General features: G+C 42.7%; 1 protein-coding gene across 1 annotated transcript in view; it reads right to left on the reverse strand.

Annotated features, from left to right (window-relative positions):
• Positions 1 to 13,112, reverse strand: part of DPF3 (double PHD fingers 3) — a 163,903-nt gene that overhangs the window by 60,883 nt on the left and 89,908 nt on the right. The window contains exon 4 of the mRNA XM_086749496.1: positions 509 to 636. Coding sequence (XP_086605622.1) covers positions 509 to 636 — 128 coding nt within the window. The remainder of the gene's footprint in view (positions 1 to 508; positions 637 to 13,112) is intronic.

Consider the following 13,112-nt stretch of genomic DNA (forward strand, 5'->3'; position numbering starts at 1 on the left):
CTGCATCACAAATAATAACGGAGATAATTAACATTAGAAAATTTTTAATTATTTATTTTGCTTCTGTACTTCCTGAAGGCTTCTCAGTATAAGAAAAAACAGACAAAGCACTAACACATTTTTGTCTACAGTCAGCAGCTGCAAGTCCAGCTCCAAATCCACATCCAAATTCACTTTAAATCTGAGACACTAAGATTCAGTTTATGGTTGGGACCCATTTCTGCTTGTCAGTTTTATATGTAATCATCTCATAGTACTGCAAAACAAACTCCAACACAGGAGCTGTCCAGAACACAGCCAAATGACCGAGATTCTTGTGACAGGAGAAGTGTGCGAGATCCTGAGTTCTTTTTGAGCATCACAGTGTAGCACAATGACTTGATAACATTTTGACAGTAGAATGACACAACTATCAACAGATACACTGTTCTGCCACAGGAAATCTGCTGGGCTTAGAGACAAATTATAAAATCCAGCCCTGTTGTCAGGGCATGGGGCTCTCCTTTACCTGGATTTCTTGTATAGTGTCTTCCTCTTTAGTGTCCATTTTTTTCTCTATTCCCTCTCCGCGCAACAAGGCTTCCAGAGTTGTACTTTCTGATGTGAATCCATCTTTTTTCAGAGGCAGATCAACTTCTGAAAAACAAAACACACTGACTGTATGCGTCTCCCCCCAACAGCTAACAAGAAGAAAGACAGAGATGACAAGCAGAAAACTGACAGACATTCAAAATTGTTTCTATTGTGAAGGAGAGTTCTTCAAATTCTTCTTTTAACTGCTAAGGATCCCCATATAGGACTCATTCCTATCTTATGAAAAATCTGGCATCTTTTCAATTGCTGTGTTTTCTTACAGGAAAAAAAAGGCTGGACATACTGTATCAGGAGGAAATAAATGGGTGAAAAAAATCCTTCTCCTTTATGTAAACTTCCTATGCTTAAAAAAAAAAAAAAAAAAAAAACAAAACCAGGGCTAAGGTACTGAAATAACAAATATGAAGATCTGATCTCCTGAACACTATTCAGCATCCAGCATCCAGTTTACACAGCACAGCTACAAGGAGCATTCTCCTACACTAGAGCATGTCCCACACATGGGAAGCAGAGAGCTAGGCTGTGGGGCCAACGCTGAGAATTTTAACTGGAAAAAATGAAGGGATGCATCCTGCATTCTCATTTGATATTGACTAGGTAAAAATCTTCAGTTTGTTTTAAATGGGCCTACATCAGTGAGGAAACACCAGTCAGCACAGCTATGAGTGCAGAATCCAGCCCATAAAACAGGACGACCCCAGGCCGGTGCAGGAAGAGCCAAAGGCTGGCCCAAGGGCAGGCCCGGGAACGGGGCTCCAAGAGGCAGCGCAGGTTTATGACGAAAGCTGATGCAACTTGCCATACAAGTGAAGGAACAGGGCCTTATTCCCCTTCTGAATACTGCCATTAGATTATGAGGCTGTGCAGCAGACAGGCAAATACAGCATGTTAATTTTAGCAAGATGTTAAAATACACCTAATACACCTAATTCCGCTTCCCTTGCAGATCCTGGCCTCTATGACCCTTGTGCATGAGTTCATTCAGAGCAACCCTATGGCAGGGAGACATCCTGAATATCTCTTTACCTGACAATGCCAAGGTGTGGAATTCTCAAGGGCTCCCTCCCTTATAAAGTGAATTCCTTCCTCTAGGCCAACAGGTTTATAAAGTAATAATGTACAAGACCAATGCTCACAAATCAGCATCTGGTGTCCTTATTTCATAGTTCTGTCCACTTCTCATCTTTTAGGACTGTGTTGTGTTCCCCAGTCTGCCTGAAGCTCCCTGCCTTTCTATCATCATGACTTGAAAACTCTGCAGGGCAGAAATTCATGTGTTTATAAAGACCCAAATCACTCCTGCAATCCAAATAATGAATGAACACTTCCACCTGGAACAATAAAGTATAATCTCTTTCTTGGGGGCAATGGCATCCCAGGAATATGTTTATTCTATATATGAAAAACTCTAAGCCAGCAAATGATTCAAGGTCCCTGATCAGTGCCTCCATAACACACTTGCTCAAGTCTTCTGAAGTGAGAGCATTGCTCAGCCAATAACCACAGAAAATCCAGAAAAAAATGCCAGCAAAAGCTATTCTATTCATGGAGGGAAAGGCTGAGTACAAACCATGCAGAAAACCTAAACCACTGGGATTTTCAAAGGAAACTCCCAGGACAATGCACACAATGGGATGGGGTCAACAGTGAATTGAACCCCCTTCTCATCACAAGGAGGTTTGTTCAATTGGGCCTCTGTTTTTGGCATTAAGCTCTGCACACCCACCCCATTATGCCACCTTCCCCAACTTCTCCCTCACTTGAGCTATAAAAAAGACAGAAAAGTCAATAGAGAATCACACAGATTGAATTTCCCTGTATGAACTCCTAGTACCTCCCTCTGGATGCTACATCCAGACATTTCAATAGAAAGAAGGGATTTTAGACTTGATTTATGTGCAAATCCCAATACTTGAATCTACAGTCACTAAGGAACCTCCATAATCATCTGTGGCTGTAGGCTTGGCTTGGCTTCAAAGTCCTGTGCTTAGGTGCAAAAAGGCATTTGCTTTGTATTTAGAACCTTGTGGGACTGCAAAACCCAAGGGGTCATCACACATTCAGCAAGAGAAGAAGCTTCAAGCAAGGTAAAGGGCATCGGAAACAAACATGTCTTCACTGTGCCTGTCTCTGGATACCGATACACTCGGCAAACGAACGCATTAGGAAAGGTAATGAGCAAGGAAGAGGTGAGAGATAAGTAGAATGTATATGAAAGTAAAACTGCTTTCTGTTTGTTCTAGAAATATTGAACATTAAGTCAGAGGGAAAGGTAGGCTTTAAGGTAAAAAACTGGCAGCTGTCTTTAATAGGTGTGTTTGTTTTGTGTGGTGCTGCTACTTCCCACCAGCAACACTCCAGGAGACTTTTCATCCAAATCTCTCAGAGTATTTTTTAATTATTAAATTTAACAACTCACTGACAAGGCAGTGTGAGGTAATACTTTTATTCCCAGTTTACTGACAAGCAGATTGAGTCACCAAGAAGTTAAGTTAGTGAGCAGGAAATTCGGTGAAAAGAAACTCAGGGCAGCTGCCTCCCATCTGCCCTCTAAGATTACTGCTATTCAACTCCTTCCTTTTCTTCTCCACTGGTAGCTTGTAGGAGTACATTTTCAATCCTAAGTAGCTCTAGAAAGTGGGAAATGGCAGACACTATCTTATATGGAAAGTAAAGTTTACAGTATAAAAACCTACAAAAGGTTCAAAGACAACCTCTTAGTAATGAATTCAATCTTTATCATTAATTCAGTCCTTTCTGGAGGATGGCTGGTCTGTAAAGGGTACAGTAATGAAGACAAGAAATTGCGTTTCCAAACCACTTTTTGAATCCTCAGAGATAAAAGTCCAAAAACCTAAACAATGGTTCAGTTAACCTAGAAAAATAGTTAAAAGCTACTAGAGACCATTAAATTCATTTCAGTAAATCCCTAGTTTTCTCTTTCCTATTGCCTAACTGCCCAGGATTTTCCCACAAAAGCTAGAAAAGTAATTTTTTCTCTTATGCCTGTACCCTAAAGAAAACTGAGAATGCCTGAAAAATGTACTTTTCATAGGAAAGATCAAGGCTTCCCCCAGACCACAGGAACTGCTGTACAAAAGCAAAGTGGGGTCCGTTCCACTCACTGTCCTGCTTATGAAGGCACCAGCCAATGTCAGAAGCTGCAAACAAGGCCAGAGAGAGTGTTCTAGGCTTGAGAAACTAAACCATGATCCCACACTTGCCTCTTTTTGCTTTGATATTTGGTGTTCTATACAAAGCAGTCACATCAGATGCTGCAAAGAAGGTATGAGTGCCTGTCAGGAGAGAAATGCAAAGAAAATAATCTACCCTAATACCACATTTCATCCTGATCTCTAACAGGTCAGTGCCAAGGGATAAATGCAGTATCACTTCCAGTTATACTAAATCTAGCTCTTCTGGAAATGCAGAGTAGCCTAGCCCTTTCTGCATTTTGATACACGCCTGCCCTCAATCTTTTCCCACCTGAGTGAGTTCAACAGTTAAACTATGGTTTGAAAGACTGAGTGCTCCACTTTATTGCTTGCCCCTTTGTTCTTGCTATGAGAAGGGGAAAACAGAAGTTCCTGACCAAATTTTTTTGTCATTTCTTCTTATTCCTCTTCTTCTGAGAATAAACAGTCACAATCTTCTCTATTACTCTGCTGTGGGAAATTTTCCATATGGCTTTGTCCTGTCAGACCTCTCTGAACATCCTCTACTCTTCAATAATCTTCCCAAGGTGGACCAATACTGCACCTGTTATTTTCAGATGAAGTCACATCCCCCATTTAAACAAATGCATTACAATGTTCATTATATTACCCCTCAGACAGTGTCCTGCAGTGTCCAAGCTGCACACTAAGCAGAATTAGGAAACTTGTAACAGGCATGAGAACTTCCCATAAGTAATACTTCTAACACACAGGTGACAAATTAAAATGTCCGTTCCCACATTACTCACCAAGCACATTCAGATCCCCCCGAGGAGGCCCACACAGACGTCCCTGGTCATGATGGCTCTAAATAACTTTGTATTATGTGCAAATCTTTGTCATTTACAAGGTACTTTCTCTCTCCAGTTTGTTCCTGACTACATTACACAACACTGGACCAAACACCAAACATTGATGCACCAGCCATTAGCCTTTTTCTATAACCATAGAATCATAGAATAGTTTAGGTTGGAAGGGACCTTTAAAGGTCGTCTAGTCCAACCCTCCTGCAAGGAACAGGGACATCTCCAACCAGATCAGGTTGCTCAGAACCCCATCCAACCTGGCCTTGGTGAGGATGGGGCATCTACCACCTCTCTGGGCAACCTCTTCCAGTGTTCCACTGCCCTCAGCGTAAAAATTGTTTTCCTTATACCCAGTCTGAATCTACTCTCTTTTAGTTTAAAACCATTAGCCCTTGTCCTGTCACAACAAGCCCTGCTAAAGAGTTTCTCCCTGTCTTTCCTGTAGGCCCCCTTTAGGTACTGGAAGACTGCTATAAGGTCTCCCTGGAGCCTCCTCTTCTCCAGGCTGAACAGCCCCAACTCTCTCAGCCTGTGCCCATAGGAGAGGTGCTCCGGCCCTCTGATCATCTTCATGGCCCTCTGGACTCGCTCCAACAGGTCCACATCCTCCTTATGTTGGGGGCTCCAGAGCTGGATGCAGTACTCCAGGTGGGGTTTCTTTGTTCCATTTTGTTGTTTCATCTGTTGTTTGAGAAGTTTTGATCCAAGACAATGCTTTGTTTCTCTATGGAGGCCTATTTCATACCAAAGGTCTTCAGAAAGTCTGAGTAAATTGTTAACCCCCTTATCTATTAGTCCTTTAAATATCATGTAAAGAATTTTAAGAAAGTAGTGAGACGTGCTTTTCCTTGGTAGGAAAAAAAAAAGTAGTCAGTTAGAACCTCCTATATCATCATTTCCCAGGTACTTTACTGCTTATACCTAATTACTGTTTCAATCAATTTCTGAAAGGTTCATGTAGAATTTATGGGTCTTTAAATCATTGAATCACATCCAAATCCTTTTTAAATATAGGTACCCACATTTGCTACCCACTAATTGTTCTAAATTCTTTCTATTGTAACTCCTAGCTTGTATCACAGGCTCTTCTTCAGACATTGCACTTTCAGAGAACATAATCTTTATTACAAGTAATAGCTACTAGTAAAAAGCACTAACTAAAAGCTTATTCTTTTATATAAACTTTTTTAGAAGGCTTGTAGATAAATTTCCTTTTGATTAGTATTGCAAATACAGTAGCACCTGGTTAGTGTAGGAGATACAGGATACAAAATGGAAGCATCAAACAACGGAAGTCATCAATGAAAAATAAAATGTTATTTAAGAATTCTTCCTGTTTTAATAAATCATGGTATTGTTGGTGTCACGGCTAAACATCGTGCATATATTATAATTCAAATATGTGTGTGTGTGCATATCATTAAAATTTATGTTTCTTAACTTGGCAGAGTCCCTTTCATAGTGATTAAACTAACATGGTTATTTCTGTTTACCAGCTCAGTGCAGCAACCTCTCTATTTATCAAGGTCCTTAGACTGCGGTGGTAGAATCTGAACGAGCACCCATGCCAGCATCATTCCTGTATCTGTTTTCAATTGAACTGCTGTCTCCAAAAGAAGCACATTTTCACAAATCCTACAAAATGGTGGGCTTTTTCAAGTTTTGACTCACCAAAATAGCTGCAAATTCCTGGCCTTAAATATGCTACATTTGGTTTACAATGCATTGGGAGCTAAGCAACTTTTCAGTGTCTCTTTGAAACATAAATTAAAAACAACCATCCCTTTTTCTATACAGTGCAATGTATTTGTTTTACAATGGATCATTTCCATCTCCACAGTAGCAGCTGCCACCCAAGCCATCATCTCTGTGCACTCGTAAGCAGCTCCATTTCCAGTTCTAATTGGGAACAGAGATACTTATTGGGTGAGTTCCAGCATGATCTATCACGCCAGAGACAGCTACTATGCAAACCAAAGCAATCCGCCTTCCAAAAACCCTCTTAGACAAACACTGACTTAGCACAGAGATTCTTGTGTTTTTGTTTCTTGGTGCTGTTTTTTTGGAACATAAAAAGTGCCAGAGGAAACTATATATTAAGAGTCCATGAAGTGCTGTTTAAGATGGATAAATCCAAGGATATTACCTTAATAACCACTACCTCTTTAAAATCATATAGGTGGTCTAAAAAAGCCACCTAATTCACAGCAAACAGAACTACTGCTGAGTGAATGCAGCCACTAAGCTCATTAAGAGGATGTAGCAGGATGTGTCTGAAAGTGCAGCGCAGTGGCTCAGCAAGCAATTAAATCCCATGACAGTTTAAAATGAGAATCTATCAGTGTCACAAGAGTGTGAAGCCTCAGCATCTCTGCTGTTCCCACCCCTAGCGTTTTATTTATGATGGCGTATTGGGAACATGGGAAGTCAGAAAGATTATAATGAAATATGCCATATAAAAACCAGATTAAGCCTGCTCTTCTTTGGGGAAATATGCAGAGAGAGAAGCTGTCTGTTAGCTGTCGAGTTTGCAAAAGATACCATCTTTTGGGATGGTGCTCTCTGCCAGCAGACAGAATGCCCCAGGGGAAATGGTGGTGAAAAACCCAGACAAGCAGCATCCATCCATCCATCATACGCTCATCTCCACATCTCCAAGGCACAAATATAGCGTTAGAGTGCAAAGGGTGGGGGTAGGGGGAGATGGAATCCCTTAAGAAAGAACGAGGAGACAATGGCTTACGCGAATAGCTGGATTTTATAGCTTTCCTGTGTGTGCACAACCAGACTGTCCTTACCTTGTTTGCTTGCTTGTTTGTTATGTTCATGGTCAGTAGAGTGATTTGTTACCATCCTTGGAACTGATGCATTAACAGCAGTGACCAGAACCAGGTATACTAAAGGCAGGGCTCTGCACACCTTTTTTTTGTAAGCATGCCTCTGCCAACACAGCGCAGCACAGACCATCACTCCTCCTGCAGATCTGGATCTTCAAAACCCTTCTTTCACTGCACTGTCTCCTGCTATCCCAGGGCAAGACACTCACTTTATTGCTGTTATGCTTTAATCCCAACCTTCCACGATCCCTTCTGTCCCAGTCTGTTCTCCCAACACTACTGAGATTCAGCACCGATCTGTAGCAAACTTGTCAGTGCCAGTTCTTCACTTACAATCCTCTCCAACCCTGGCCCACAGGACCTCCTGTTAGCTCAGCCCTGGGCCTCCCCTGAGACTACACTACTGATAACACAGACTCTCACAATAAGTCCATAAAGCCAAACAAATGCCCCTAGTGACTAGTAAACATCAAATTCACTTTATTTTTAATCCACACCAGATGCAATAAAGCCGTGGCTGTACTGGAGATTGTAAGGCTACTCCAGGAACTCTTTGTCTTCCCCACCCATTCCACCCTCAAATCTCATGTATACCACTGCACTCTCAAGGTAAACAGTGCCATGGTAAGAATAAGAATCCAGTCAAAGAGAATGATAAACTGGTTTTAGAAGCAAGACTACTAGAAAACAAGAATATTTTTTTTCCTCAGAACAAACCATTTTGTGTTGAAAGAATAGTTTGGAGGACTGTCTGCCATTAAGTGAAAACTCCTCTTCAGGCTGGAGTCATAGGATCCTATAAAGCTCTAAAATGAATCTTAGTACTTGTTGCAAATTTTAGGCATTACTGAGGTTTGCTGAGGGAGACTGGAAAATCCCAATGTTTCTCTAGCACCTCTTGCTGCAAAGCTACTAGTCTCATGGTGAGGCTGGGGGGTGCAGGGGGCAGAGGGAGAAAGTGAAGAGATGGAAGAAGACAGAGGAAGCTATGATATGGAGGGACTGTACACTTTCACTCTTCAGCGTGGGTATAAACTGCAGAAAAATCAGAGGACAACTCTGAATTTTAAGATCAGGATCCAATTGAAAGCTTCTATCAAACCCTAGCTAAAATACATCCCAGGGTGCTACAACAGGGGGAGAAACAAGGCTGTGAAAAAGAGCAGAGGCCCTCAAACATAAGGTTAAGGATTGTTTAGTTTAACCCATCATCAAAATGTGGACTTTACAAGCAGCTGTATTTCTTTGGCAGACTAGAATGCCTCTATAAAATCTCTCAATAAAAAAAAACCTCCTGTCAGTTGTCTCTTGGAAGTTCTTTACAGATTTATTTCTCAGCACAGATATAAATCATTGTCACATATAATATACTGTACCTGCTTTTCAAAGACTGCCAGACTACAATATCAGGCTAAATGCTGGAACAGGTAACTACCCTTAGGGCTGAAATCATAAAAGAATATCTCCATTCAATAACATTATTCTAGCACTGATTTGTGTTCCGGTCACTGTTGCATTTGCCTTCTAGACAGGCTCACACTGCACCAGGACTTTGGCAGCATCAGGCAACACTGTAGGCAATATCAAGGGACAGAAGCTGAATAACTGCTACAATTTAGAGAAAATTCCACAGTACAAAGTCTATTTCTTTGGGCTTTGCATCACCCTAACAGGGCTTCTCTTGGAATAAGAGAATAACATGGCCTCCCTATCTGCAAGGTCATACATACCTGGTCATATAGACACACCTGCACAGATGGATGGGCCTCTTAACCCATCAGAAGAACTAGAATCTGATTATTGTTTGGTAACCAGGCAGCTATCAGCAAACACCAGTCACCCCAACACTGCACACTCTGCAAATGGGAAGAGGGGGTGGACCTCCACTGCAATAAACTGTACTGTTTCCATATGTGACAGCACTGAATAAAACCACTCATACTGAATGCAAACTCATACATAAACCATGTGTAAAACCAGCCATGCCGTAACCTTGCTGCAAATTCTGTGAGATTCTGCATAGCTTCTCCTCTTCCTTATCGAGGACGGTGGAGGGGATACCTTTAGTAACAGATAAATCTCTGTAATGCAGTTATCTCTCAACTGCAGTGCACAAGCATCCCAATTAATTCAGTCCGGGCCTAGCAGAGCCAGCACTAAGCCTGAGCTGATAAACCTGCCAACGCCAATCTGAGTCCTGCAATGATTCCTGGGAGCCTGCTCTGCGCTTTCTCATGCTCGGGACCGAGAGGGGTTATTTGTCTGCATGCAGTGCTCAGCTCTGGCTGGCTCCACACGATGTGGCAACTCTGTTAATGAGGCCTTTCTAAAACCCAAAGCGCTGGGGAGCAGCAGAGACACCCAGTCAGCTCTGAAGGCATCAGCATGGATGTAGCAAGGCTTATTAGAACCCCTCAGCCAGATTACAGGTGTCCTGGTCCTGATCCTGCATCTCTGTCTGCAAAGTTCCCACTTGCAGGAAGACAGTGCTCTGCAACCCCGGCAGGCCTGGGAAGCAGGATAGCCATGTCCGCATGGTGCCGTGTTTGAAGAAGTCAGCCACACGCAGAGCTGGTTCAGCATCCCTGGTTCAGTAAATACCAAACCTGTATAAACCACTGAAGAACAGAAAGGCCACAGTAAAGCAGCACTGATTTTAGGAGGGGATAGGGAACAATCATCCTAGACACTGCCCTTGGCATTGCTTCTGTCTCACCATGTGATCTTGGGCCAAACTCTTAACAAAGGTACCCTTTGCTTTTCCGTCTTCTGTCAAATGGAGATAGTCTTCATCTATCCTCTGGGGTTTGATAGAACTTGTTTAATATTCATAAGCATCCAGGCATTCAAATAAAATGCATCCACCACCTCTCTGGGCAACCTGTTCCAGTGTTCCACCATTCTCACTGTAAAAAATGTTTTCCTTATATCAAGTCTGAATTTGCCTCCCTCTATTTTAAAACCATTACCCCTCATCCTATCACAACAGGTCCTGCTGAAAAGTTTCTCCCCATTTAGGTACTGGAAGGCCGCTATAAGGTCCTCCTCTTCTCCAGGCTGAACAGCCCCAACTCTCTCAGCCTGTCCTCATAGGACAGGTGCTCCAGCCCTCTCATCATCTTTATGGCCCTCCTCTGGACTCGCTCCAACAAGCCCACGTCCTTCTTATGTTGGGGGCTCCAGAGCTGGACTCAGTACTCCAGGTGGGGTCTCACGAGAGCAGAATAGAAGAGGAGAATCACCTCCCTTGACCTGCTGGCCACGCTTCTTGAAATGCAGTCCAGGACACAGTTGGCTTTCTGGGCTGCAAGTTTACATTGTTGGCTCATGTTGAGCTTCCCATCCACCAGCACTCCCAAGTCCTTCTCCTCAGGGCAGCTCACAATCCATTCTCTGCCCAGCCTGTATTTGTGCTTGGGATTGCCACAACCCACGTGCAGGACTTTGCACTTGGCCTGGTTAACTTCATGAGGTTCTCACAGGCCCACCTCTCCAGCCTGTCAAGGTCCCTCTGGATGACATCCCTTCCCTCTAGCGTGTCAACCGCACCGTACAGCTTGGTGCTATCAAACTTGCTGAGGGTGGACTCAATCCCATTGTCTATGTTGCTGACAAAGATGTTAAACAGGGTCAGTCCCAATACCAACCCCTGAGGAACGCCACTTGTCACGGTCTCCACTTGGACACTGAGTCGTTCACTGCAACTCTGAGTGTGGCTGTTCAGCCAATTCCTTATCTACTAAGTGCTCCATCCATCAAATCCATGTCTCTCCAGTTTAGAGACAAGGATGTCACGTGAGACAGTGTCAAATGCTTTGCACGATAATATTTACTTATATAGTAAGATTCATCCAATAGATTAAGCTATATAATTGAAAAATGTTATTATAAGAAGGCAGGCTTGTAATAGAAAAATAGCGTGAGATGCTGGTAGGTATCCTTTCAGAAATGGGAAAGAACAAAGCAAATAATCTACTGAGATGCTCAGATCTCTTGCCACAAAAAGGCAAGAAATTCGAAGAGGCCTATAAAGTGTTTAGACAAAAAGGTGAACTCTGGAATTAATAACAGAATGGTAAACAGGAAGATTAATGGCACCAGAGAAAATGCAGATGGTGAAGACCAGCCTGCAGGCTCAGCAAGACTCTGAATAGGGAGAGAGAAAAAGGCAAGGTGTAAACAAGGTGACCTTCAAAGCCACGGGAATGCCTGCCAACAGGCCAGCCAGAGGGCATCCCAAGACACAGATGTGCCATCTGGGGTAGGCTGTCTCATGACAACATGAACAAGATTTGTCTTTTTCAAAATTTGCAGGGAGGCAAAATGGGTAGCGGCAGAAAACACGACCATTCATTCAAAATGGGCACAATTAAATGCACAGGTTGGGAAAGGATGCTGTCTATTTTGTAAAGAAAACATGAAAGAATTCCCTGAATATCCCTACTCAGAAAGGTCTTGTGCCCACTTGTAAAGTCTGAGCACACAAGGTGTGGGGGAGGAGAAACTGGTTTTCACTAAACAAATGTTTTCCTTGAGGCTTTATGCTTTAGGTTTATGGTAAAAAGATTAAAAACAAAAAAAAAAAAAAAAAAAAACCAAACACCTCAGTACAAACTGCAAAGCAGCCCTTTAAACCCATGATGGTATAAATTTTCCCCTTCTTGGCATAACTCTGTTCACTCCAGATGGCACATTTGGGTTGAAAGCAGGTAAAGATTCCTCAGACAATCTCTATGTCCAATATTTGCTTTTACAGAGTTCTCTCAGTGCTTAGTTGGGCCTTGAGTCTCCTAGTAAGCTTTGTGTATGCCTTGGAGATCTCAGTTCTTTGCCTACAGTAAAAAGCGGGAGAGAGAAACCTCCTACCACAGCTCTGTAAGGGAGCCTCGCTCTTTCAGACTTGGTGCTTAGATCATTGGTGTCAACCAGGAAAATTAAAAAGTAAATGCAATCACACATTTTTTCCAAATACATCAATCAAACACCACAGTGGGGAAGTGCTAAGGGGAACAAGGCTATCTCTAAATAAGCCTTCTAACAAAATAAGCCAAACATGTTCTGCCCTGATATCCAGAGGCAAAAAATCTAGGGGAAAACAGAATAAGCAACCACATTACAGCTCTCCATGGAAAAAAAGCAGACCCTAGCTGTGGGAGACCAGCAGGTAGTGAATTCACACATCTTTTTTCCTTCCAGTCTGGCTTGAAGTACATCAAATCTGAGTATTTCAGGCAAAACTGGCCCATCTGAGTTCAGCGCTGAAATCAGTTCATTCAGTGCTACGTGTACAAGCAGACATATCTGAATGTTTTTTATTCTGATGGGCTGCATACCAACTGCAACGAAGATACTGGCATGACCTCCAGTTTCACAGTAGGAATCACGAGTGCTGGATGAGCTCAGACAGCTTGTGCAAAGCCTGTGCAGCCCCAGCGCTGTTGCATCAAGCGGGCTTGACTCAAGGGAGCTTGCGATTGCTGACAGGAGCTGCCATCACAGCTCTGGACATCAGTACATACCTTTCTCCTGAAAGCCTCATCATGTGGCTCTGTTGATTGCTTTTTGAACAGAAAAGGAACATACAGATGAAGCACACACCTGAAAACACTGAAGTGGCATTGAGGAAGGAATCAGGAAGAACAAGGGAGAAAAACAGCAAG

The sequence above is a fragment of the Chlamydotis macqueenii genome, chromosome 5, assembly GCF_036417535.1.
Source record: "Chlamydotis macqueenii isolate bChlMac1 chromosome 5, bChlMac1.mat, whole genome shotgun sequence".
Taxonomy (NCBI): domain Eukaryota; kingdom Metazoa; phylum Chordata; class Aves; order Otidiformes; family Otididae; genus Chlamydotis; species Chlamydotis macqueenii.